The sequence below is a fragment of the Gossypium arboreum genome, chromosome 10 (assembly GCF_025698485.1).
Source record: "Gossypium arboreum isolate Shixiya-1 chromosome 10, ASM2569848v2, whole genome shotgun sequence".
NCBI lineage: Eukaryota > Viridiplantae > Streptophyta > Magnoliopsida > Malvales > Malvaceae > Gossypium > Gossypium arboreum.
In genome coordinates, this window is record NC_069079.1 from 129,067,948 (window position 1) to 129,090,968 (window position 23,021).

Consider the following 23,021-nt stretch of genomic DNA (forward strand, 5'->3'; position numbering starts at 1 on the left):
GAAGAGTTATTTTGCTGTTTTGCATTATTGCCCACTTCTCCACTAATTTCACCATTGATAGGGCTAGAAGGATGTTAAAAATGATGGTGAAAATACCCAAATTTAAGCAATTAGCAATTGATAATAATAAGTGATTTACACGTTATTATAATGAGGTTCCAAATTTTGCAATTATACCAAAATTAAACTATAGACTTTGACTTTTAATTATAGCCGTTTATTAGAACCCTTTTAAGGGGTAGAAGAAGATCACTTTGCAATTTTTGAGTGCAAGTGTGCCATCACTGATTTTTGTCAGCCAATTGTATGGTTTAAAAACTTGAAATTGAAAACCCAATTAGCCATGAGGACTGATCACTTTCGTAATTTTGAGGTTTCAAGAGTTGCTTAGAATTATCATTTTGAATTTAAGTAATATTTGTAATGATAGATTGTAATTTATAGTATAATTATAACTTGTAATTTCGAATATTGAAACCCTTAAAACTCATACAATTTATACTATAGAAATCTTAATGTACCAAGTTCGACTTCCATTTTGTATAAATCATGTTTGGGTTGTCTTTATATTTATTTATCTTTAAAACTGGTTTAATTTGGCTCTGAATGTTAGTTTAGTTTCGTTTTGTAGTACTTATTTTGATTATAATTAATTCAAATATGTATGATTTGTAATTTTAATTGTAGTCGTAAATTTAAAAGAAGGAAAGAAAGAGTGAGAAATATTATTATTATTTTTATAATACAAACACTAAAACTCTTACTATATAAGGGAGGAATCCACTTATGCTGTCAAATTTAAGTAATTTTATGATTCTGTAATTTTATATATGATTAATATTTTAACAATTGAAATATTAAATTTATCAACGTATGTATACTCGTCATGCATGTAAATTTTGGAATGAATTTGATTCCTCTATCATGTCGGTTTGTATTAATATATATTTAACAGTTGAAATCCTTTTTCATAAAAAGAATAGTTAAAGATATTTAATTTATACTAAATTTAATGTGCATGATTTATATGAATAGAATATAAAATATCTGTATAAGTGAATTTCTTCCCATATATATATATATATATATATATATATATATTGCAATTATCAGCAAAGAAGGAGAAGACAGTGGGGTGGAAACTGAAATTCCTTTTGGATGAGATGGGTATATAGCTTAGATAAAGCTTTTTTTGCCTATTGATTTCATTTCATTTCATGTTCTATCAAACTTACTTCATTTGCGAGTTACTTGATCTTTTCATGATTTTGACCCTATACCCTTTGCAGCTATAAGCTGTCTACCATTGTACATAACATTGGTGACAGAAAAACAAATTTAACTATGTATTTATCAAAAATCATAAAAATGTAATCATGGCACAATATTAATTTAAAGATTTGAATTTAAGAATAATTTTTCAAAAAAGAAATTATGTATATATTATTGTATAAAATTTATTGTCTTTAGAGGATCTCGTTGAATAAATCACTTTATTAAAGAGGTTCAACGACTAAAAATATTTTACTTACAAAAATGTTTAGTCTAGTATAATCAATAATACTTATCTCTTACATACTCTACATGTGAACCTCATCAAATCAAATCAAGACATGAAAAAAAAAAAGATGACAAATATCCTATGACTCAATAGCTTCTAAAAGCATATTGATATCGGGGTCCTTAAGGATCAGATAGAAAATCTATAAATACTTCTTATTAGACATGAAGCAAGGGATGATAATTACAAATACTCTCGTTAAACTTCCCCAAACTCTTTCTTCCTTCTCTAACACACCACTAAGTTACTTTCTATATCTCTTAGCATAATTATGGAATCGTCGTCTTCAATCATCTAATCACATTTCTATATAAATAAAACTAAAAATTATTTATTACATCATAGATTGAATTGAAATTTATGTATAATTTTCATATTTTGTAATATAAGAATATGAGCAACCACAAAAAATTACTATATAAATTTACATAAGTAAAATAACATAGTGTAATCTCATTTAAAATATATAGTTGTAAAGTTTTATATAGATGTTATTCCTTAACATGGTTGATTTCCTTTACTTTCATTTTCTTGCTCTATATTTATAGCATAATAACATAGAAAGAAGATAAGAATGAGTGGATAACATAAAATACGTGTTGTAAGAATAATATGGTCATTGATCCATCCCTATTTACTCATAATTTTAGCTTACTTAATTCTATTTATACCAAATTCAAAATCATGAGCACTTCAGCTGCCCAAATACCCACATCATTATCTTCATAAAGAAGGTATAGATATAAGATCACTAATTTTGTGGAACATTTTGAATTTCACAAACATATTTATAAATATGATATAATAAAAATAATTACATTTTATTATTTATTATCATAAAAAATTAAATATATTATTTAATACAGTTAAAGGTAATTAGAGTTTATGGTATTACCGAAACCTATTCCTTTGGCGTGCGGATGATGTCCCAACGACTCATGCTATGGCATTTGCTACTCATTTTATCCAAGACTGGGTTGCTTTTAAAGTTGCTAACTCCCAAGCGCAATTGCATGCATTTGGCCTCCATCGGGCTTTCTAAATTGCAACGTTGATACACCACTACTTATGGATCATTAACGCGGAGGTTTTGTCTCCCATACTGCGAGGATAGCTCAGAGGGGTTCATGAAGTTTAGGGAAAGCCTTGGTTGGTGGAGACATGACCTAAAAGTTCATAGGAGAGGTGTCGGTATTGTGCGAAACATTAATTATGTATATTACACTTGCAAGGGTTTGAACCACCAATTGAGGATTATATTTGTTAACTTTGCATCCATGGTAAGTACGAGAGGCAAAACCCTGACAAGAGGACAATACATTTTATTGACAATTTGAGACCAAACTCCCTTCAACAAGTAAAATTAAGTTTCCATTGATGATTTGACATGGAGACCTTGAGCAACCAAGGTTGTAGAACCAACAAATTGATAACCAAGTAGATTAATGTGTTGAAATGACTAGACGACTGCTTAATAAACAATCTTTAGCTAGCCTTTTGAGCACTCTAAGGACTAGGTATAAGTATCCAAATATGTTTCATTTTCTTTCTATCTAGATTTTAGCTTCATGATTGATTAACCTAAGCTTGCTTGTTTGCTCACTCCAACTTTGCTGATGTGAGCTTTGAGAGTGTGTCACATAAGTTGTAACACTTCAAAACTCATGTTCATCTTGTATGAATGCTCGACCTTTGATTTCAGTCTATCTTCTTCAAAGAATTGTCTCCAGGCTCCGTCCATCACCAAGAAAACATTAGCAAACACAAATTATTTAAGGCAAAATGCTTCAATTGGATCAAACCTTTTACGAGTTGTTCACAAAATGACCAAACTTTTCAAAATGTTGAATAAGGATTAAATCTTTTTGAAAGTACTCAAATAAGTACCAAACATTTTCAAAGGTGTTTAAATAAAAGCTTTTCAAATACAATATAGTGGACTTCAATTTAAGTTTTTATTTTCAAATAATATCTCACTCAGCTATCATATATTCCATTCTAAATGCGTCAATATTCACTTGATTTGGTACTAAAAACTTAGGTAAATTGTATAAAAAACCTTTATTTGATCAACTTAAAAAAGATATGGCCATTATTAAACTATTTTGAAAATTTTGACCTTTAAGTATCCTCTCAAGTCATTTCACAAAGTCGGACTAGAGTCAAGCTCAACAGAGTCTTCTTTCCCCGCTGATTCTGCCAAGCCCGTTCCCTTGACCGTGGTTTCGCTGGATAGTAGACAGGGACAGTGGGAATCTCGTTAATCCATTCATGTGCGTCACTAATTAGATGACGAGGTATTTGGCTATCTTAAGAGAGTCATATTTACTCCCGCTGTTTATCCGCGCTTGGTTGAATTTCTTTATTTTGACATTCAGAGCACTAGGCAGAAATCACATTGCGTGAGCATTCGCAGGGACCATCGCAATGCTTTGTTTTAATTGTTTCAAGTCTTGTATCCGAAATTAATATTATTTGACCTTTAGCTCCCATTTTATGTAAATCATGTATGTATTGTCTCTAGATTTACTCAGACTTGAAATTTATATTCATAACGAGTAAGTTGTTTTTAAAATTATTCGAAATTGACTTTTGCTATAATGTTTCGATTATAGTTGATTCAAAATTTAATAATTGAAGTTAAGATTAGGATATATTTTGAAATATTCCATACCAAAATCTCCCAATCTCTTTAACCAATTTAATCATTCAAATTTTGAAAAAAATTAAAAAAAAACCCATCAAATCATGTGATTTTTTAGGGTTAATACAAAGAGAATCTGATGTAAGCAAGTAAAATTTAACCACTAAGAAACATCAAATCTTGCCCCAAACCCAAAAAAAAAAAAAAACAAATTATTGGTCACCAAAATTTAAAATTTTAAAAAAAATTCAAAAAACAAAGAAGAACTTTACTCTCTTAATTGTTAATTAAGTTAGTAAATTAAACCAAAAGAAGACAGATGTCAGGTGTGTTGGAAAACAGGACAAATGTCTCCAACCACTGGGCCATTCCCTTTCCAGTTGTTTTTCACATCTTCCATTGGCAATTTGCCCACTAAAAGCTTCAATTTTTATTTCCAAGTTTGGGTTTTTTGTTTTTATTTTGTTGATTTTTTCCTTTTAAATTTTAAATCTTTTTTAAATTTTATTTATTTTTTCTCTGTCTCAAAGTGACCCTGAAACCTTAATAAAAAGCACAGCTTGTCTTCAACATTCTCTACTCATCTCCTCTCACTTTCCTTCCATTTCCATTCTTCTCTTTTTGGTTGGGTCCCTCTCTCTTTCAAAACCCAAACTTGGGTCCTCATTATTAAATCTTCTCTCCCAAGCAAATCCTTTCCTCCTCACCTCCTTTCATTCCCCTGTTTTCCTCTGTTTTTCTTGGTCATGGCTGAGTTGATGGACGATGCTGAGTTTTGGTTGCCGGCGAAGTTTTTAACCGACGATGATGTTCTTATGAAGAAAGGGAAATTCGAGAACGAAATCGGTGGAAAAAAGGGTACTGAGTTGTTGGTATCTAGTCATGGTTTCCCTTCTGAGTTCCCTTACGAGTTTGACTCCTTGTCGCCTTTGAGTTCACCCGTTGAATCTGTTGTTGGGTCTACGGAGACTGAAAGTAGTGATGAAGATGAGTTTCTTGCTGGATTGACTCGACGGCTCGCTTACTCAACGAGTCAGAAGCTTACTGTTCCTGCTACCTTTTCCATGGACAAAAACGAGGTATGATAAAGTTCTTTTCTTCTTTTTTTCGTTTATGTTGATTGTTGAACAGATTTTAAACTTGGGTTTCTTGTTTTGAATTAGAAAAACGGAGCTTTAGCGAGTTCACCAAGGTCGACACTGAGTGGACTCGGTGGATGTTGGTCATCTTCAAGCAACGGTAGTCCTAATGGTCCTTCTCAAGTACCATCTCCACCAACAACACCTTTTGGTCCTCAAAATGACACTTGGGATCTCATTTATGCTGCTGCTGGTCAAGTTGCTAGGCTAAAAATGAGCAATGAAGTGCCTAAATATACCAACTTTAACCATGGTAGAACCTTATCCAAACCCCAAAATCATTCCTTTATGAAAAACAACACAACCACAAACAGCTTGTATTCAGACCAAACCCTTCCTTTCAATCAGGTAAACCCTTTAGTAAAATTTTAAAAATTGTATTTTGGGGATTGTTGGGTTCAAGTTCTTATGGTCTTTTTTTTGTGTTTTTAGTTTAATGGAAGGCAAGTTAAGGCAAGTAACTGGCAAGCACAGGTTCAACAACAGCACCAGCAACAGCAACAGCACCAGCACCAGCACCAGCACCAGCACCAGATTCAGACTAGATTAAGGAACAATGTTGTTGGTGGGAGACCACTGGGGCTACCACAATCTTCATGGCCTCCACTTCAAGCTCAGCCCCAACAGCAGAAACATTCACAAAATGGGATGAGAGCTATGTTTCTTGGTGGATCTAGTGGTGTCAAAAGGGAATCAACTGGCACTGGTGTGTTTATACCTCGCAGATATGGCAACACCACCAACACCACCACTCATGAACCTAGAAAGAAATCAGGTACTAAAAACATAAATTAGACCACTTCCATGTTCCATTTTGTAGGGATCTTTTTCTAAGTTCTTTTCTTGGCTTTGTTCTTTAGGCTGTTCAACAGTGTTACTACCAGCAAAGGTTGTTCAAGCTCTAAATCTCAACTTCGATGATACCAAAAACCATGTTCAACCTCAATTCAATCCCACTTTTGCATCAAACTATGGTATAAAACTATAACTCCAAAGATTCAAATTCCTTGTTTATGTTAAAACCAATGTTCTTATTGTTCAAATTTTGTGTAGATGCTTTGGTAGCAAGAAGAAATGCACTGTTGACACAAGCAAGAAGAAATTATAGACCAGATGGAAGCTTAAACTTGCCTCAAGAATGGACTTACTGAAAATTTAGTCCAAATTTTCTCCAAATTTTCTCTCAAAATAGTGTTTATTTTGATGGAAAAAGATAGTAGGGTAGTAGCTTTTATGATAGGGTATATGGTATTTTGGTTTTATATATATATATATATATATAAAGAAGAATTCAAGAATGTGAGTGTAGTTTAGAAATAAATAAAATAAAATAGTATTTTTAAGTTAACAAGTTATGGGGTTCTTTTTTCTCTATCTTTCAAGGAGATTTGAAGATTTGCAGCTTCTGGGGGTGATTAACTCTATAGGAACAAGAATTAGGGGAAGGAATGGGTTTTTTTTGGTTGTAATAAATGGTTTTTTTTAATATTTTATATAATTTTATGAGGGTAATTTGGATTTACTGCCTTTGAAATTTGGGAGAAAATTGTAGAAGGAAGAAAAAATCCAGACCCCTCTTTGTAATATCCCCTTTGGAAGAATATATTTTTACTAATAATAAGAAATTCTTATTATTATTTATTATCTTGCTTGGAATGCTTGTTCTAATTTGTATGTACTTTCCTTAACAATTAATTGCATGCTTGTCCTTCATTGAAGGATATGATAATAAATGGAACATGACAATAAGATTTTGCCTTCACAATTTTGTCTATCTACTCACAAGGTTCAATTATTCTTAAAAGTACATATTTCTTGTAATTTTTTGGATAAGATAATTTTATTTAATTTGGTCCTTAAAATATTTTTCATAATTTTTGTTTATTTGATGATTTAATACATTGAGATTATATCATATTATTTAAAAGAATTAAGTGATATCGTGGTAAAACATTAGAGTGTTAGAACTAATCCGAATAATAATAAAATTTAGAGACTAAATTTAGGATTAAATATTATTTTATCCTTCTTAAAGACTAAATCTTCTCATAGCAAGCAATTAATTGACTTAATCTAATAAATCCAAAATTAAGAAAAGAAAATCCTTTTGCCAAAAGCAATAAATCAAATAGGACTACTTTAAATAGATATAAAAAGTAAAAGCAAAAAAGAGAAAAGAAAAAATTGCATGCTTTGCTTCAACGTGAAGTAGCGGTGGTGGGGACAATGACATTATTGAAAGTGATAATTAAAAAATAAAATAAAATAAATTGGAAAAAAAAATAATTATGGGATAAAATTTGCCGTACGTTTTTAGCCTGAAATTTTAAATTTGGAACCCATTTTTATTTTATTTTTGGTTTTTGGTACTTAATTTAAATTTAATTTTTGGGCACTTTCTTTTTTTCAAATTTTTTTTGAAAAGAATAAACAATGGATAAATCTTTGTTTCTACAGCTTCTTCTCCTTGGTGTTGCTGCAGTATTGACCTAGTCAAACATCTCTACAGTCTTCATTTTAAGTATTTGCATTAAATATACCAACTTTATTTGCATTAAACAATAAAGCTTGAGTTAAAATGGGACAACTTAATTTCGGTAGAATTAATTTTAGTTGGTGGAATGATCTATAATAAATTGGAGGAATTATGCTTAATATATAGTTTGTTCTACTGAGATTAAAAAGTAAAATTTCTTCATGTTTTGAGATTTTAAAATAATGTTATGATCATATGACTAAAATAGTTTCAAGTGGATTGCTTATCGTATAATTGTTTGAAGAGCTGTGCGTAATACTGTTTTTTTGCGTTGTTAGTACTTTAAGAGTGTAACCACTTTATACGTAAATAAATTTTTCTTTTTCAATTTCATTATCCCAATTGTGATTTTTTGAAAAAGGGTAGTGTAAGGATGAACTAGAGTTAGTGTCAATTGAAGATTTAAACATAAATATTTTTTCGATTGAGTAATTCAAGAGTAATTTGTGTTATATGATGATAATCTTAATCTAATTTACCGTGTTGAAAAAAAACGTATAATGATTTTTGTGGCCTTTCAACTTAACAAAAAAATCATTTTAACTTATTATTATTATTATTTTACTTTTTTAGCTCTTGAATTTATATTTTTAACAAATTACCTTAAAATGGATTGCTACAAAGATGGTACGTTTGCATTTAATTAATTTTTAAAATTTAAAATATATTTTTATATTTTAATGAATTTAATTATTTTAATTTTAAAAATAATTTTATAATTTTTAAATTTTTAAAATTAAAAATTATTTAAATCTTGATATGCTATTCATACAAGAATTCACATGCATGCAACGACAATAAAATTAGAAAACGTTAATTTTTTATTCATTTTGAGATAATTTAATAAAAATATAAATTTAAAAATTAAATAAAGATAAAAAATAAATAAAGAGTTAAAATAATTTTTAAAAATTAGAAAAGAAAAAGTTATTACACTAAAAGGAAAAAGATTCCTAACATTTACAAGCAAATTTGGTGAAGAAGGCAAGAAAGCCATAGGAGTGTAGAATCCTATGTCACGTAAGGTTAAACACTTGCAGTAAAAATGAAGTTGTTTCTGGCATCACTCACTAAATTGCTTTACAAGTAATTTAAACATAAATCTTTTAATCAAAGGGTAATTCTTGTTTTATGGTGATAATTTTAACCTAATTTGTAGTGTTAGAAAGCTAGAAAAAATTTCTCAATATTTGGTCCAAAAGAAAACTGCAACAAGAGTAGAGTAGAACTGTTTCAATCTTGAAGTTTTGTTTGAAATTTGAGTAAGTTTAGATAATAATATTATACTTGAAAAATGAATTTATACAAAAAAAATAAGCTCATTTAAAATATGGATCAGACTCAAAATTGAATGTTTGAACTTTAGTCCAACTCGATCCAACTTGTTTTCTAAATTTTAAATACATTATATTATGTTATTTTTATATATTACATAATTTATAACACATAAAAATTAAATCTATAATAATATAATACTATAATGTAAATATTAAAAAATATTAAAATGTTCATGTAAATATTTTAATAAATGAAAATTTTATTAAATATTAAATTAAAGCAATCTATTAATTTTTAAATAAAAATAAAAATAATGAGTAAACTTAATATAAATTTAAGTTAATCATTTACTATTATAAATGAATCTAAATAAAATTTTACGTTTATATTTCAAGCGAAATCAAACTTGAATAAATATAAAGTATACTTAACCTCAATTCGAACAATCCAATCCATTAACGCTTTTAATCTATCTATGCCCCTCGTAAGCTTAAACATAAAAACGAGGAAAATTTTCGTTTTTGGTATGCGTGTCACTCAATTACCTTATAAGAAGGAGATTTCCCTTGCCTTATAAGTAGGGGATTTACTTTTTCTTCACAGGTGTTTACAAATAAACTAAAATTCAATTTATTATATTTAGCCCTAACTCGACTTAACCCATGAATATTTTTAGTATAGAATCTTAAGTTAAAGGTTAAATATTTGTTCTAAATAACATAATGATTTATTTGGTTCTATAATTTCACCAAAAACAATTACTTAAGTCATCCGTTTAATTTCTATTTTTTAGCCTTTGAATTTTTTTTTGTTAAATTATTCCAAAATAATGGAAAATTTAACTTTTTTAATGACGTGTTATTTACGTGATAATCCACATGTATATCATATCAACAAAGTTAACAAACTCTCAACTTTTTTATTTATTTTGAGGTGATTTGATAAAAATATAAGTTCAAAAGTTAAAAGAGATGTAGAATTAAATAAAGGGCTAAATAATTTTTTTTTGTAAAATTAGAGAAATAAATAAATAGAGGAAAATTTTCGTTTTTGGTATGCCTGTCACTAAATTGCCTTAAAAAAAAAGTGGTGTTGACAAATCAGCTAACAATCAACTAAATTTTAGTTGTACTTCCTTTAAGAAGGCAAAAAATCATTCACTAGTGTTTTTTATTTTTATTTTTTCGATTTTCATTTTTATCTGTTTACATCAATTTGATTTATATCTAGTTTTACGTAATTGATTTAACAAGTCAGATCATCAATTTTTAATTCAACCGATAAGTCTGATTTAATTTTGACATTATTTCATTTATTTTAAATTTTAAAGAATATTTTTCCATAAGAAAGAGAGAGATTAAGTTATTCAGAATTAAACCTTAACTAAAATTTCAAATGAACATAAAAAAAAAAATTAACAACTAAACCAAGGACTTGGTTAATGAATTTTAAACACTAAATTAATAAAAGAGAGATTTAATTATCTAATTTCCATCCATTAAAATAAATAGTGAGAGTGGTTGAAGAGTAGTGCCATAAATTGAGATCTCCATTTGAAAATTTCAGGTTCATTGGTCCTACTGATTCTTAGAAGATTTGGAAAAAAAACCCCTTTGTTTTACTTTGTAATTTCATCCATCTTTGAAATTTGTTTTGAAAGCAATGGCTATCAAAGGTTCAAAGCATGAGGAAGAAAAATTAAGAGAGTCAAAACATGTTGAAATCAAAACATTTTCAAATAAATAAAGATGTAGCCCTCATGAATTTTTTTCAAATGTATACTTCTTCTGTGTAAGTAGTAATATGTGACTGACCCTTTTCTTTCGCCTGTTACTGCTATCGTCGTTGGATAAGAAATATATCGTGGCAAAGTATGATTATAGATAGAAACCAAAGTTGAGTTGATGATTATTGGAAAGTTTAGATTTAAATTTTAAAGTTCGAAATTTGAAAATTTTAAACTATTTTTAGATGGAATCAAGGTGAATATTCAAGTTTAGGTTAAAGAATCGTAAGTGAGTAGATTTATAAAGATTAATTGGAGAATGTCAGAAGTTAGAGTTGAGAAACGACGAACAAATCTTGTTTAAAAGATAAGAAAGCTTAGAAAATGTGTCAATTCTAGTTGGAACTATGGAGTAATTTTTTTTATATGTTTAAGTAAGGTTTTTAGAATCAAATTGGTGGTTGAACTGATCAGATCATTTGTTATTAATTCAATTAGTTTCTTCAGTTTAATTGAATAGATTATTAATAATTTAAAAAATAAAGGAAAATAGTTTGATGCTTGGTCAATCGATCCAACTGGTCAATTCAATTGGTTTAACCGATTCGTGGTTTTATCGATTCAACCCTTTATTTAGATCAGTACCCAGACTGGTTCTTAATACAACCAATCTGACTGATTTGTTTGATCTAGCTCGCAGTTGAATAGTACAGAAAAAAAGTGTTCTAAAAGAATGTGGCTGAAGGTTAAAATGTCATTTTTAAACATGATTGTAGAAAGTTAAAATTAATTAAGTTTTGTGATATTTAAATAATTTAATATAAGGGTAAACAAAGTATAAATTTTAAATACTTTAAAGTATTTAATATAAATTATTTACAAAATTAATGGTATATTAAATATTTTAAAATCTTAAATGTAATAATAATTTATTAATAATAAATTATACTTAAATAATTTAATTTGATGATAAATTATATTTAAATAATATAATATAATGGTACATGAAATATTTAAATAATATAATATAATATATAATTTTGACCCAAAAATCAACTATTCTTCTTTATTTTTTGTGGTGGAAAAGTAATTTCGGCTTCTCAAATGCAATTAGAAACGGTCACCAAAACCCAAGTTTAACCTCACAAAACCCTAGTAAGCCCACTACCTTAGCCGTCAACACCATCAAAATAAGGAATAAAACCAACCATGCAACAAAAGGCCGGCGGCCTCCAACGACAGCACCACATGTATGCACACCACTAAGCATGTGCTAGGGATAAAATAAAAACATTGAATGTGAAAATCAAGTAAAAAGGACAACTCAGGTTCAACTTTTATTGCCATTTTGTCTTTTATAAAATGACTTAACATTGATAAGTTGATAACTAGACAAGAGATCTAAATACAATTTTTTAAGGCCAAGTGAAAAAAAGTAGGGCAATGGATAGGCAAATCAACAGTGTTGAAATGGAGCAAAGGAAAGGCAGAAGATTAGTGTTGTTTCCATTACCATTACAAGGCCACATTAATCCCATGTTTGACCTTGCAAACATTCTTCATTCAAGAGGGTTCTCAATCACCATTATCCACACTACTTTCAACTCTCCCAACCCTTCAAACTACCCTCACTTCACTTTCCGTATCATCTCCGAAGATTTGCCTGAAAACAATCGATGCACGAAAGATCTCATCGCTTTCGTCTCGATGCTCAATGCGATATGTGGACTGCCTTTTCGTGATTGCTTGGCTGATTTGTTGTCCGATACTTCAGAGGAGCCGATTGCTTGCTTGATTTCCGATGCTATACTTTACTTCACTCAAGATGTTGCAAATGAACTTAAGGTTCCTAGGATGGTATTGAGGACTGGTGCTGCCTCTTCCTTTTGTGTTTTCTCTTCTTTTCCTCTCCTAAGGGAAAAAGGGTACCTTCCTATACAAGGTATGTATATGAGTATATATATTTGCGTATAAAAATGATTATAGCATCGTATATGTGACGGTCATATTATTCAACGGCAGATTCTCAGCTAGAGGAGCCAATAGTTGAACTTCCACCATTAAGAGTAAAAGACCTCCCAGTGATCCACACAGATGACCCTGAAGATCTTTACAATGTGGTGGTTGGCATGGTGGAACAAAGCAAAGCATCAAATGGTATGATATGGAACACTTTTGAAGAACTAGAAGGGACTTCCCTTGCAACACTTCACCAAAAACTTGGGGTTCCACTTTTTCCAATTGGTCCATTCCATAAATGCTTTGCAGTCACTTCAAGTACTACTTCAAGCAGTTTGTTAACACATGACCAAAGTTGTATTTCATGGTTAGATAAACAAGACCCTAAATCAGTCATCTATGTGAGCTTTGGTAGTTTAGCATCAATAAGTGAAACCCAATTCTTGGAGATAGCTTGGGGTTTAGCTAATAGCAACCAACCATTCTTATGGGTGGTTAGGCCAGGTCTAGTCCATGGTTCAAACTGGGTTGAACCATTGCCAAATGGGTTCTTGGAAACATTGGGGGGGAAGGGACATATTGTTAAATGGGCTCCTCAACAACAAGTGTTGGCTCATCCATCTGTGGGAGCTTTTTGGACCCACAATGGGTGGAATTCAACTTTGGAGAGTATTTGTGAAGGGGTCCCTATGGTTTGCATGCCTTGTTTCACTGACCAAAAGGTTAATGCAAGGTATGTGAGTGAGGTTTGGGGGATTGGTTTGCAATTAGAGAAAGGGCTTGAGAGAGGGGAAATAGAGAAGACAATCAAAAGATTAATGGTGGACAAAGATGGGGAAAATATAAGGGAGAGAATGTTGAATTTAAAGGAGAAATCAAATCTTTGCTTGAGTGAAAGTGGGTCTTCAAAACAAGCACTAGATAGCTTGGTTTATCACATTTTATCATTGGAATCACTTACTTTTCATACTCATTAAAGATTGTGAATAAGCCTCTCAATCCCCAGTTAATAAAATCTTTGGGAGCTTTAGTTAATTTTATCCAATTTCTAATGTTATGCTACTTGTTTGTTTTAGTGATTTGGTTACTCAAATAATAATAGGAATAACATTAAATTTAAATCTCAAGTTTTATATATTTTCTAATTGACCTTCATTATTTTTCTTTTGAGTTAAATTTAACTCTTAACTTAAAAAAATAAAATCAAATTTAACCATCAATCTTTCACAAAAGTTGAATTATTGTTTTAAAACAAAAATACTGAGTAAAATGTTAAAATTTTAAACATGAAAATCTGCATAATAATCCACATGTACTTAATACTAATTTTTCTTTGAATTTTATGAATTTTTATAAATTCTTTTGAATTTTGAGTATTTTATAAATTTTAAGTTATTTTGTTGACCTAGCATATAAAACAAATAGTGCCATAAAGTGGCGAATCTAGAGGGGGGCTAGCATGGACCCCGATCCCCCTTAAAATATAAAATTATTATTAAAACTCTTAAATTTTTTTAAAAATTTTAAATTAGTAAAAGTAAAATTGTACTTTGGCCCTCTTAAAATTATAAAAATTAAATTTAATCCTTTAAAAGTTATAAAGATATAGACTATAAAAATTGAAATTTCATTCAACCCCCTAAAAGATTGTTCTGGCTTCGCCCTTGATGTCATGTTCGTATGAATTACATCTAAATTGCCATCTAAGTCTAGGTCGCTACAACAACATTATTAAAAAAAATGATTTAAATTTTTTAAAAGATTAAAGGTTAAATTTAACTTAAAAATAAGAATAAAGATAATGTCAAATTAAAAAAAAAAATATTAACATTGAAAACTAAATTAATCATTATCCCCAAGTAAAAAAACCCGCGCATGAGATAGCATAAACAGATAAAGTGAAGTTTATATATATATGATTCGTTGCCTTTAAATTTTGATAGAAGAACATAAATCACATTAAAACACCCCTCAAACATATTTTTAAGTAAATTCTTTCCTTACGAATGTGGTTTTCAATCTCTTCATTCTAATATCTTCAATTAGACGGTCCAAATTGTTAGAAGAAGACCCACCAATACTAACACATTGATTGATTACCTTAGCCATGTCTGTTGCCGAATTCACGAACTCCTTTTGATCCACCATCACATCGTTCACCATTTTCTCCACTATCTTCCTATCACTTACATCCTTCATATCCAACCCTATTTTCCACACCGTACTCACAACCCTACTAGTCACTTGTTGATCGGCAAAGTACGGCCAACAAACCATAGGCACCCCGGCAACGATGCTCTCCAAAGTTGAGTTCCACCCACTATGCGTCAAGAACCCACCAACTGCCTCGTGGTTCAAGACCACCTCTTGCGGCGCCCAATCGACAATGTAGCCTCGATCCTTACTCTTCTCCATTAGCTCTTTTACAAAATCCTCCCCTTCACCATCTTTTCCAATCACGGAATCTGGCCTTACAACAAACAAGAACTTCGTTTTACTGTTAAGAAGTCCATACCAAAGCTCTACGAGTTGATCCCTTGACGTGCTTGTAATGCTACCGAAACTTACGTAGATAACAGATCGATTTGGTTGCTTATCGAGCCAAGGAATGCAGCTTTTATCCTCTTCCCGAAGGGTATTCGAAAATTGATCAAATGATTCTCCATGTTTTGCCTTGAGTCTTGTGTTTAATTGAGCATGTAAGGGTCCAATGGGGTAGATGTTAGCGCATTTAGTGCGTATTTGAGATAGTATAGGTTCGTCGAGCTCGTCAGTGGTGTTGAATATCAAGGCATCGGCTTGAGTACTTTTTCGTGTTTGTTTAACAATAAGTTGAACAGTTGAATCTTCAATGTCTGGTTTTCGACAAAAACTAGGAAGATCTCGACATCGAAGATAAGTTTCCATGCCTGGCACTGTTGTTATCAACCTGTCCATGTCTTCACTTCCTTTCATATTTTAACAAAAACCCATCAACCTAAGCAAGCTTATGTATAGGCATTGACATTTAAAACTTGTTTTAGGAGATCAATCATTCCAGTGTAGACAAGAACTAGACCCAACCTAAAAAACCTTACTGTAAACCTGAATGATTCAAACCTTTTATTTCTCATATTAAAAATAATTCAAATTAGAAATGACTCGAACAAATAATTCAAAATGACTTGAATTCAAAAACTAAATCTAAATGAAGAAAAACCAAAACAAACCCAACTCGAAAACCTTACTGTAAATCCAGAATGATTTGGATTTGAAATCAACAATGACATGAGCTTAAGAGTTAAACCCGAATGACTCAAATTCTAAATCACTCAAATTCAAAATAACCCAAATTAAAATATCCAAATTCGAAATGAATCAACAATCTTAAAATACAAATTAATCCAACCAAGAGTGACCCAAATTATCCAATTGATTACCATGCCATTCTTACTAATTAGCTTTAAATGAGATTTAGATACTTTGGGATTATGGTTCCAACTATTCTAGATTAGAAACAGTAGTCAACATCATTGAAATGAAAACAAATTTGATAAAAAAAGAAGGTTGATTTTACCTCTGATAGGAAGCTCCCCAGCTTTGATTATATCAGTAATAGAATAATAAACCCAGAAACTACGAGGACTGCTGGTACGAAAACCAATGATGGGGATACCAAGCTCATTCGCAACATCAATAGCATATCCAGAAAACCCATCTGCAATTACACAATCTACCGGTGGGTTGCTATTAATCATCATCTCTCTAAAACTCTGCTTGATTTTCATTAAAATGGCTTCTTCATACGTCTCAAGGAACCAATTCCCTGATCTGGGATGATCAAGAGGGAGACCATCGGTTATGGTCTTGAGTTCGAACCCTGGGTATCTTTTAAAATAGGCAACAATGCTGGTGAACTTGATCAGGCGTTCATGGTTATGGTGGGAATTGAGGAAAGTGAGCTTGAAACCGGCGAGGGCTAATAGTTCAGCTAGCTTAATCATGGAGTTTATATGGCCTTGTAATGGGAGAGGGAAGATGACAACATGTGGAGGACGACATTGTGAAGGAGAATCCATTTCCATGTAAATTACAGGATTGGTTTTTTGACGGGGATTTTCAGTTTTTCAGTGCTTTAAAGATCAATGTTTTGGGGGGCTGCTGTTGAATGGTCAACAATGTCTGTTAGGACACGGATAGGAGAAATTTAAGTCAAAAAGTAGGACTTTGTGGATAAAAACAATACTATTACTAATTTGACCATTCAATATTAACAGCATCACAATTAACCTTTTGATTTATTAGCAAATATTTATTCGTCAATATATATTTTTCGTAGTTAACTCAATAATTAATTTTATACGTTTTTTAGGCTCATTAAGAGGTAAATATTGATTATAAAGTTTAAAATAATTTTATATTCAGAACAAAGATTAAATTCTCGATCACTAATTAATGTAGGAAAGGTTCTTACTATCTCACTTAATTTTTGTAATTTATTCGTCATTATATTTAACTAAGAATAATTTTGAAGAGTTATTAGTATAATTCACTTAGTTGTTTAAAGAGATACTCTAATTAAAGAAATTGAGGCCAAATTACACAAGCTCATTGAGGGGAGTGTATTGGTGCTACTATTGAAGATGAGTTCTCTTTTTGTACGCTTATTGCTTTAAAATATTTTGTTTAAGGGTAAACTATATCATTAATTATTAAACTATGACTAAATTTTTATTTTGGTCATTGAATTGTTTGAAACATTTCATTTAAGTCATTGAAATATTTAAAAGTTTTTATTTAAGTCATTGGGTTGTTAAGTTTTTTTTTTTTTTTAAGTTCCATAAGTGTGCTCCAAGCAACAATTTGAACATATTTTAGATCCAATTCGATCTGACGGCAAGTGTCGGAGATCGAAGAAAAAGGTTGTTTGAATTTTAATTCTCATATTCGTGACGTCCAAAGTTATTTCATAAAAAAAATTTGAACGGTAAACGAGAGAGTAAAAGAGAGCTTTCAAAATTTTAACCGTCTAGTAACTTAAATGAAAACCTTTAAATAGTTTAATGACTAAATTGTAGTTTTTTTAATCGAATTTAAGTAACTATTTTTATACATCTTTTTAAGGGTAAACAATAGATTTCGTTATTATAATTGGTGAATATATTCAATCAAGCATGGATATTTTAAAGATTTTTAATACGTTTCAATTATTTAATTTAAAGAGATATTACAATAATAAATAATAATAAAAACTAAACCGAAGACCTCTCATTTTTTGGTACCATATGAAGGTATTTGATTGAAACAAAATTTTAGCAGTTACTGCTAACTTCTATGAATAAATTCATATTGAGATAAATTCATTCCTTAAGAAACTATCATAGTTTTTGGGGTTTTCAAGCTCATTATTCTAATATCTTCAATTAAATGATCCAAATTACTATAAGAAGACCCACCAACATTAACACTTTGATTCGTTACCTTAGCCGTTTCGGCTGCCGATTGTACAAACTCCTCCTTTTGATCCACCATCACATCTTTCACCATTTTCTCCACTATCTTTTTATCACATACATCCTTCATATCCAACCCTATTTTCCATACCTCACTCACAACCCTACTATTCACTTGTTGGTCAGCAAAGTAAGGCCAGCAAATCATAGGCACCCCTGCGACGATGCTCTCCAAAGTCGAGTTCCATCCATTATGCGTAAAGAACCCGCCAACGGTTGGGTGGTTCAAAACCGCCTCTTGTGGTGCCCAATTTACTATGTAACCTTGATCCTTACTCTTCTCCATAAGCTCCACTACAACATCCTCCCCTTCACCATCTTTTCCAATCACAGAATTCGGCCTTACAACAAGCAAGAACTTCGTTTTACTGTTAAGAAGTCCATACCAAAGCTCTACAAGTTGCTCCCTTGACGTGCTCGTTATGCTACCAAAACTTACATAAATAACAGATCGATTTGGTTGCTTATCGAGCCAAAAGATGCAGCTTTTATCCACTTCCCAAAGGGTGTTCGAGAAGTGATCATATGATTCTCCATGTTTTGCCTTGAGTCTAGTGTTTAATTGAGCATGTAAGGGTCCAATGGCATAGACACGAGGGCATTTGGTGCGTATTTGAGATAGTATAGGCCCATCGAGCTCTTCGGCGGTGTTGAGTATCAAGGCATCAGCTTGAGAGCTCTTTTGTGTCTGTTTTACATAAAGTTTGATAATTGAATCTTCAATATCAGTTTCTCGACAAAAACTAGGAAGATCTCGACATCGAAAATAAGTTTCCATGCCTGGCACTGTTGTTAACAACCGGTCCATATCTTCACTTCCTTCAATAGTTTAACAAAAGCCTAGTTACTAGTGTCATCATGTATAATAAATAACATTAAAAGTTTAATTTAGGAAGTGTCCTCTTTTGTGAGTCGTACATGGCTCTCCACGGATGACGAGAACAATACTATCAATTGTTGGGGTCTGGTTGATTGCTCAGCTATTGACATTTCATTAACTTCTCATTATGGAGTGAATGCCCTCCACAGAACTAAAAACAGTTCTAAACATGGTTGAAACGAAAACAAAGTTGATAAAAAAGAAGTTAATTTACCTTTGATAGGAAGCTCCCCAGCTTGGATTATATCAGGGATGGAATAATAAACCCAGAAACTACAAGGACTGCTGGTACGAAAATAAATAATGGGGATTTCAAGCTCCTTTGCAACATCAATAGCAAAGCCTAAAAACCCATCTGCAATTATGCAATCCACTGGTGGGCTGATATTTTCAAGCATCTCTCTCAAACCTGGCTTCATTTTCATTTCCAGGGCCTCTTCGTACATATCAAGGAACCAATTCCCAGACCTGGGATGATCAAGAGGGAGACCATCGGTTATGGTCTTGAATTCGAACCCTTGGTATCTTTCAAAGTGGGCAGCAATGTTGTTGAACTTGACCAAGCGTTCATGGTTGTAGTGGGAGTTGAGGAAAGTGAGCTTGAAGCCGGCGAGGGCCAGCAGTTCAGCTAGCTTAATCATAGAGTTTATATGGCCTTGTAATGGGAAGGGGAAGACGAGAACATGTGGAGGAGGAGGTTGTAAGGACCGATCCTTTTCCATCTAATTTCAGGATCTGTTTGAGGGGTTTTTTGAGATTTAGGAGCTCAAGAACGAAGGTTTTGGGAGCTAGATAATGGCCAAACGATGTCTTCTAGGCCATGGATAAGGTAGAAGTGAATATTCCATCGAGTAGATTGAGTGAAAAATTTTCGAATCAATTAAATTATTTAATTAAATAAATTTATTCAATTATTGATGGTATGAAATACAAAATTATACATGGGAAATTGGGAGGGAAATCCTCTGCCCCCAACCAGTGCCCCATCTGTGTCCCAAAACAAAACAATGCCACATATATATATTTTTTTAAATTGTAAAGCATGCTCCTTTTACTAATAAGTGTTCTTTCCTAATTTATTTGCCTTATACTAGCTTAGTAGATTGAGGGCTTTTTTATAAAAATAATCCAAATAATTTAATTAATTATCAAAATGATTTATCTTTTTAATTAAGTACAAGAATGACTTGAAATCTATAGTAAAAGTTGGTGGAGCCAAATGATTTGGCTCCACCAACATGCCATGTAAGCAGCGAACATAAAAAAAATTAATTTTTTGGTGGCACCATTCTATAAATACTAAGGTAATATTGAAATTTTTAAAAATGTGGGGGACTTAAAAAAAATTAACCATTTTCTAATGGAGCTATGTTTTGTCTTTTATGTTTATTTATTTATTATTAACTTTAAAAATTTGAAATATATATTTGAAATATTTTATTAATATATATATTTTTGTAAATTTTAAATATATATTTTGAAATTACTTTTTAAATTTTAAAATTATTTTTAAATTTTCTTAAATTTTAAATATTATTTTTAAATATTAAATATATATTTTAATAATATAAATTATTTAAATATTTTAAACTTTCAAATTTGTTATTAGTTTTATAATAATTTGTTATTAGTTTTATAATATTTTAAATATTATTTAATTTATTTTATAATATTTTAAATTATGATTTTTAAATTATTTTTAAAGATACGAAGGGACTTAAAAGAAATTAACCAGCGCCACCAGATTCACGACACTTTGCTACTACTTTTTTTTATGTTTTGTCTTTTATCTTTATTTATTTATTTTATTTTATTTATTTTTATGATTAATTTAAAAAAATTGAAATATATTCAAACGGTTTTAAAATTTTAAAGATAATTTAAAATTATAATTTAAAATATTATAAAACAAATTAAATAATATTTAAAATATTATAAAACTAATAACAAATTTGATAGTTTAAAATATTTAAATATTTTATACTATTAAAAATATATTTAATAAATGACTAATTTTTTTTAAGTCTCTCCATATTTTCAGAAATTTTAGTATTTCCCTGGTATTTATACAGGTGACGCCATTCTACATGGCTTCGCCAAAAAAATTAATTTTTTTATGCTCCCTGCTGACGTGGCATGTTGGTCGCATCAAATCATTTGGTCCACCAACTTTTACTGTAGATTTCAAGTCATTCTTGTACTTAATTAAAAAGCTGGGTCATTTTGATAATTAATTAAATTATTTGAGTTATTTTTATAAAAAAGTCAGAGATTGAGTTTTGACAATATGATTTTTGAGTGAAATCTAAAATATTAAATCAAATCATTAAGTTTTTTTTATTAATTAAGGCTTTATATTTATCTTTGTATATATAAATCATATAATAAGTATTGTACAATTAAAAAAAAAAGTTAGATTCAAATATACATGTTCAAGAGCCAAATTATTTGTCCAGCTTGAAGATCCTCCAAAATTTAAGAAGGTTCAACAAGAATATTAAGACTCAAAATGAGCTTGGACAAAAAAAATTAGGCCTATTTGAAATATGGATAGGCTATTATCTATTAGTGTGACGTAGTAGATTGCTATGAGGAAAGTTATCTTCATACAATGTATGTGTATGACGTGCATCGTGGGGTCCATTTCGTTATTCCTTTAATTAGTTCGAGGTTGTTACACTCAAGTGGTTCCCACATAATCGTATTCACATTTGAGGACCTAAAAAGCGGGTGGCTGGTCCTTTTTGAAGGGAGTGGATGGATTTACCTAAGAGTGTTGAGAACGAGTGGTCAAGGGCGCAAGATGTTAGCACTACCTTAATCCAAGTGGGTAGTCTGTCAAGGCACAGTTTCAGACAGGGTCATCAGTGAGGTCAATGCTACTTCTGATGCTGACACGTGTTTGAATGGTGAAGGAGTATAACAATTACCCTTCTAAGTCGAATGGAAGTTACAAAGTAGCATTCCGTGAGACATTATTTTAACTAAGCATCTGATGGTGGGAAATAACTTACTCTATCAGAGAAGACAAAGAAGCACTAGAGTTATTCTAGAGTAACTGTCATAAATACATAGTTTTTTTAAGAAAAGTGGCCATGATATGGAGCATTTGACACTACATAAGTGGTTATATGACATGGTTATGGCTATTTTTCTCAAAACGGTGCGTTTAAGTATGCTCAATAGTTCTATAAATCTGGTTTGCTGTCTTTTTTGAAATTACTTTTGTCATTTTAGGGTTTCAAAGTTTTCTTGCTATTATGCTATTTGAAGTTCCTTTTCGATGGTTTCGATTTGAAATTTTTAACTTTTCATCGTCATTTTTGCCGTTTCGACAAGTTAAACATGGTTAGACTAGTAAGGAGATGAGGAATAGTGGGTAGAGTTTCATCGCAAAGGGGCAGGGGTAGGTTTTCCACCGTCGAAAATAAGGCAACGACAATGGTTCTTAGGGGAATTGCAATGACTTAGAGTAAAAAAGGGAAAATCCTTGAAGAGTAGATGGTTATAGATAAGATGGTTGCACGTGGAGAGTATATGTGTATTACCATAGAGTGGGAAATATAGAGGGTGTTAAGGTGAAGAGGGCTTATTCAAAAGCATCATAAATATGAATTTAGCGTTTTGGATAAGAAGTATTATTTGAGCTTCATGCTTAGGCCAAACTACGAAGGGGGAATGCCAAGATTCTATCTGCCATTGTATTTGTTAGAGGCATGGTTTCTCTTACTTCTTCACCAGTTTGTCATGAACTTGCTGAATTCTAATTGTTGGCATCTAGCTAGCTAGTTGGAAGCTCTTAGTGG

At 30.9% G+C, this 23,021-nt stretch overlaps 4 protein-coding genes across 5 annotated transcripts; 2 read left to right on the forward strand and 2 right to left on the reverse strand.

Annotated features, from left to right (window-relative positions):
• The first annotated feature begins 4,725 nt into the window (after positions 1–4,725).
• LOC108489953 (H/ACA ribonucleoprotein complex non-core subunit NAF1-like) lies at positions 4,726–6,988 on the forward strand. The gene is made up of 5 exons (XM_017794721.2): positions 4,726–5,284; positions 5,369–5,692; positions 5,777–6,119; positions 6,205–6,318; positions 6,398–6,988. The coding sequence occupies exons 1-5, from the start codon at positions 4,952–4,954 to the stop codon at positions 6,493–6,495; spliced, it is 1,212 nt and encodes a 403-aa protein (XP_017650210.1). The 5' UTR covers positions 4,726–4,951; the 3' UTR covers positions 6,496–6,988.
• Positions 6,989–12,238: 5,250 nt separating this feature from the next.
• Positions 12,239–13,964, forward strand: LOC108452138 (UDP-glycosyltransferase 76F1-like). Its single transcript, XM_017749892.2, has 2 exons — positions 12,239–12,826; positions 12,907–13,964. Exons 1-2 carry the CDS (start codon positions 12,328–12,330, stop codon positions 13,818–13,820), a joined length of 1,413 nt encoding a protein of 470 aa, XP_017605381.1. The 5' UTR covers positions 12,239–12,327; the 3' UTR covers positions 13,821–13,964.
• Positions 13,965–14,724: 760 nt separating this feature from the next.
• Positions 14,725–17,022, reverse strand: LOC108450670 (7-deoxyloganetic acid glucosyl transferase-like). 2 transcript variants are annotated; one of them, XM_053019685.1, is made up of 2 exons: positions 16,400–17,022; positions 14,725–15,782 (listed from the first exon to the last, which is right to left on the reverse strand). In XM_053019685.1, the coding sequence occupies exons 1-2, from the start codon at positions 16,905–16,907 to the stop codon at positions 14,827–14,829; spliced, it is 1,464 nt and encodes a 487-aa protein (XP_052875645.1). In that variant the 5' UTR covers positions 16,908–17,022; the 3' UTR covers positions 14,725–14,826. The 2 variants fall into 2 exon arrangements, with proteins under 2 accessions (XP_052875645.1, XP_017603883.1); XM_017748394.2 differs by having other exon boundaries at positions 14,725–15,791.
• A 1,130-nt stretch (positions 17,023–18,152) lies between these two features.
• LOC108450796 (7-deoxyloganetic acid glucosyl transferase-like) lies at positions 18,153–20,104 on the reverse strand. Its single transcript, XM_017748569.2, has 2 exons — positions 19,430–20,104; positions 18,153–19,154 (listed from the first exon to the last, which is right to left on the reverse strand). The coding sequence occupies exons 1-2, from the start codon at positions 19,935–19,937 to the stop codon at positions 18,190–18,192; spliced, it is 1,473 nt and encodes a 490-aa protein (XP_017604058.1). The 5' UTR covers positions 19,938–20,104; the 3' UTR covers positions 18,153–18,189.
• Positions 20,105–23,021: the final 2,917 nt, after the last annotated feature.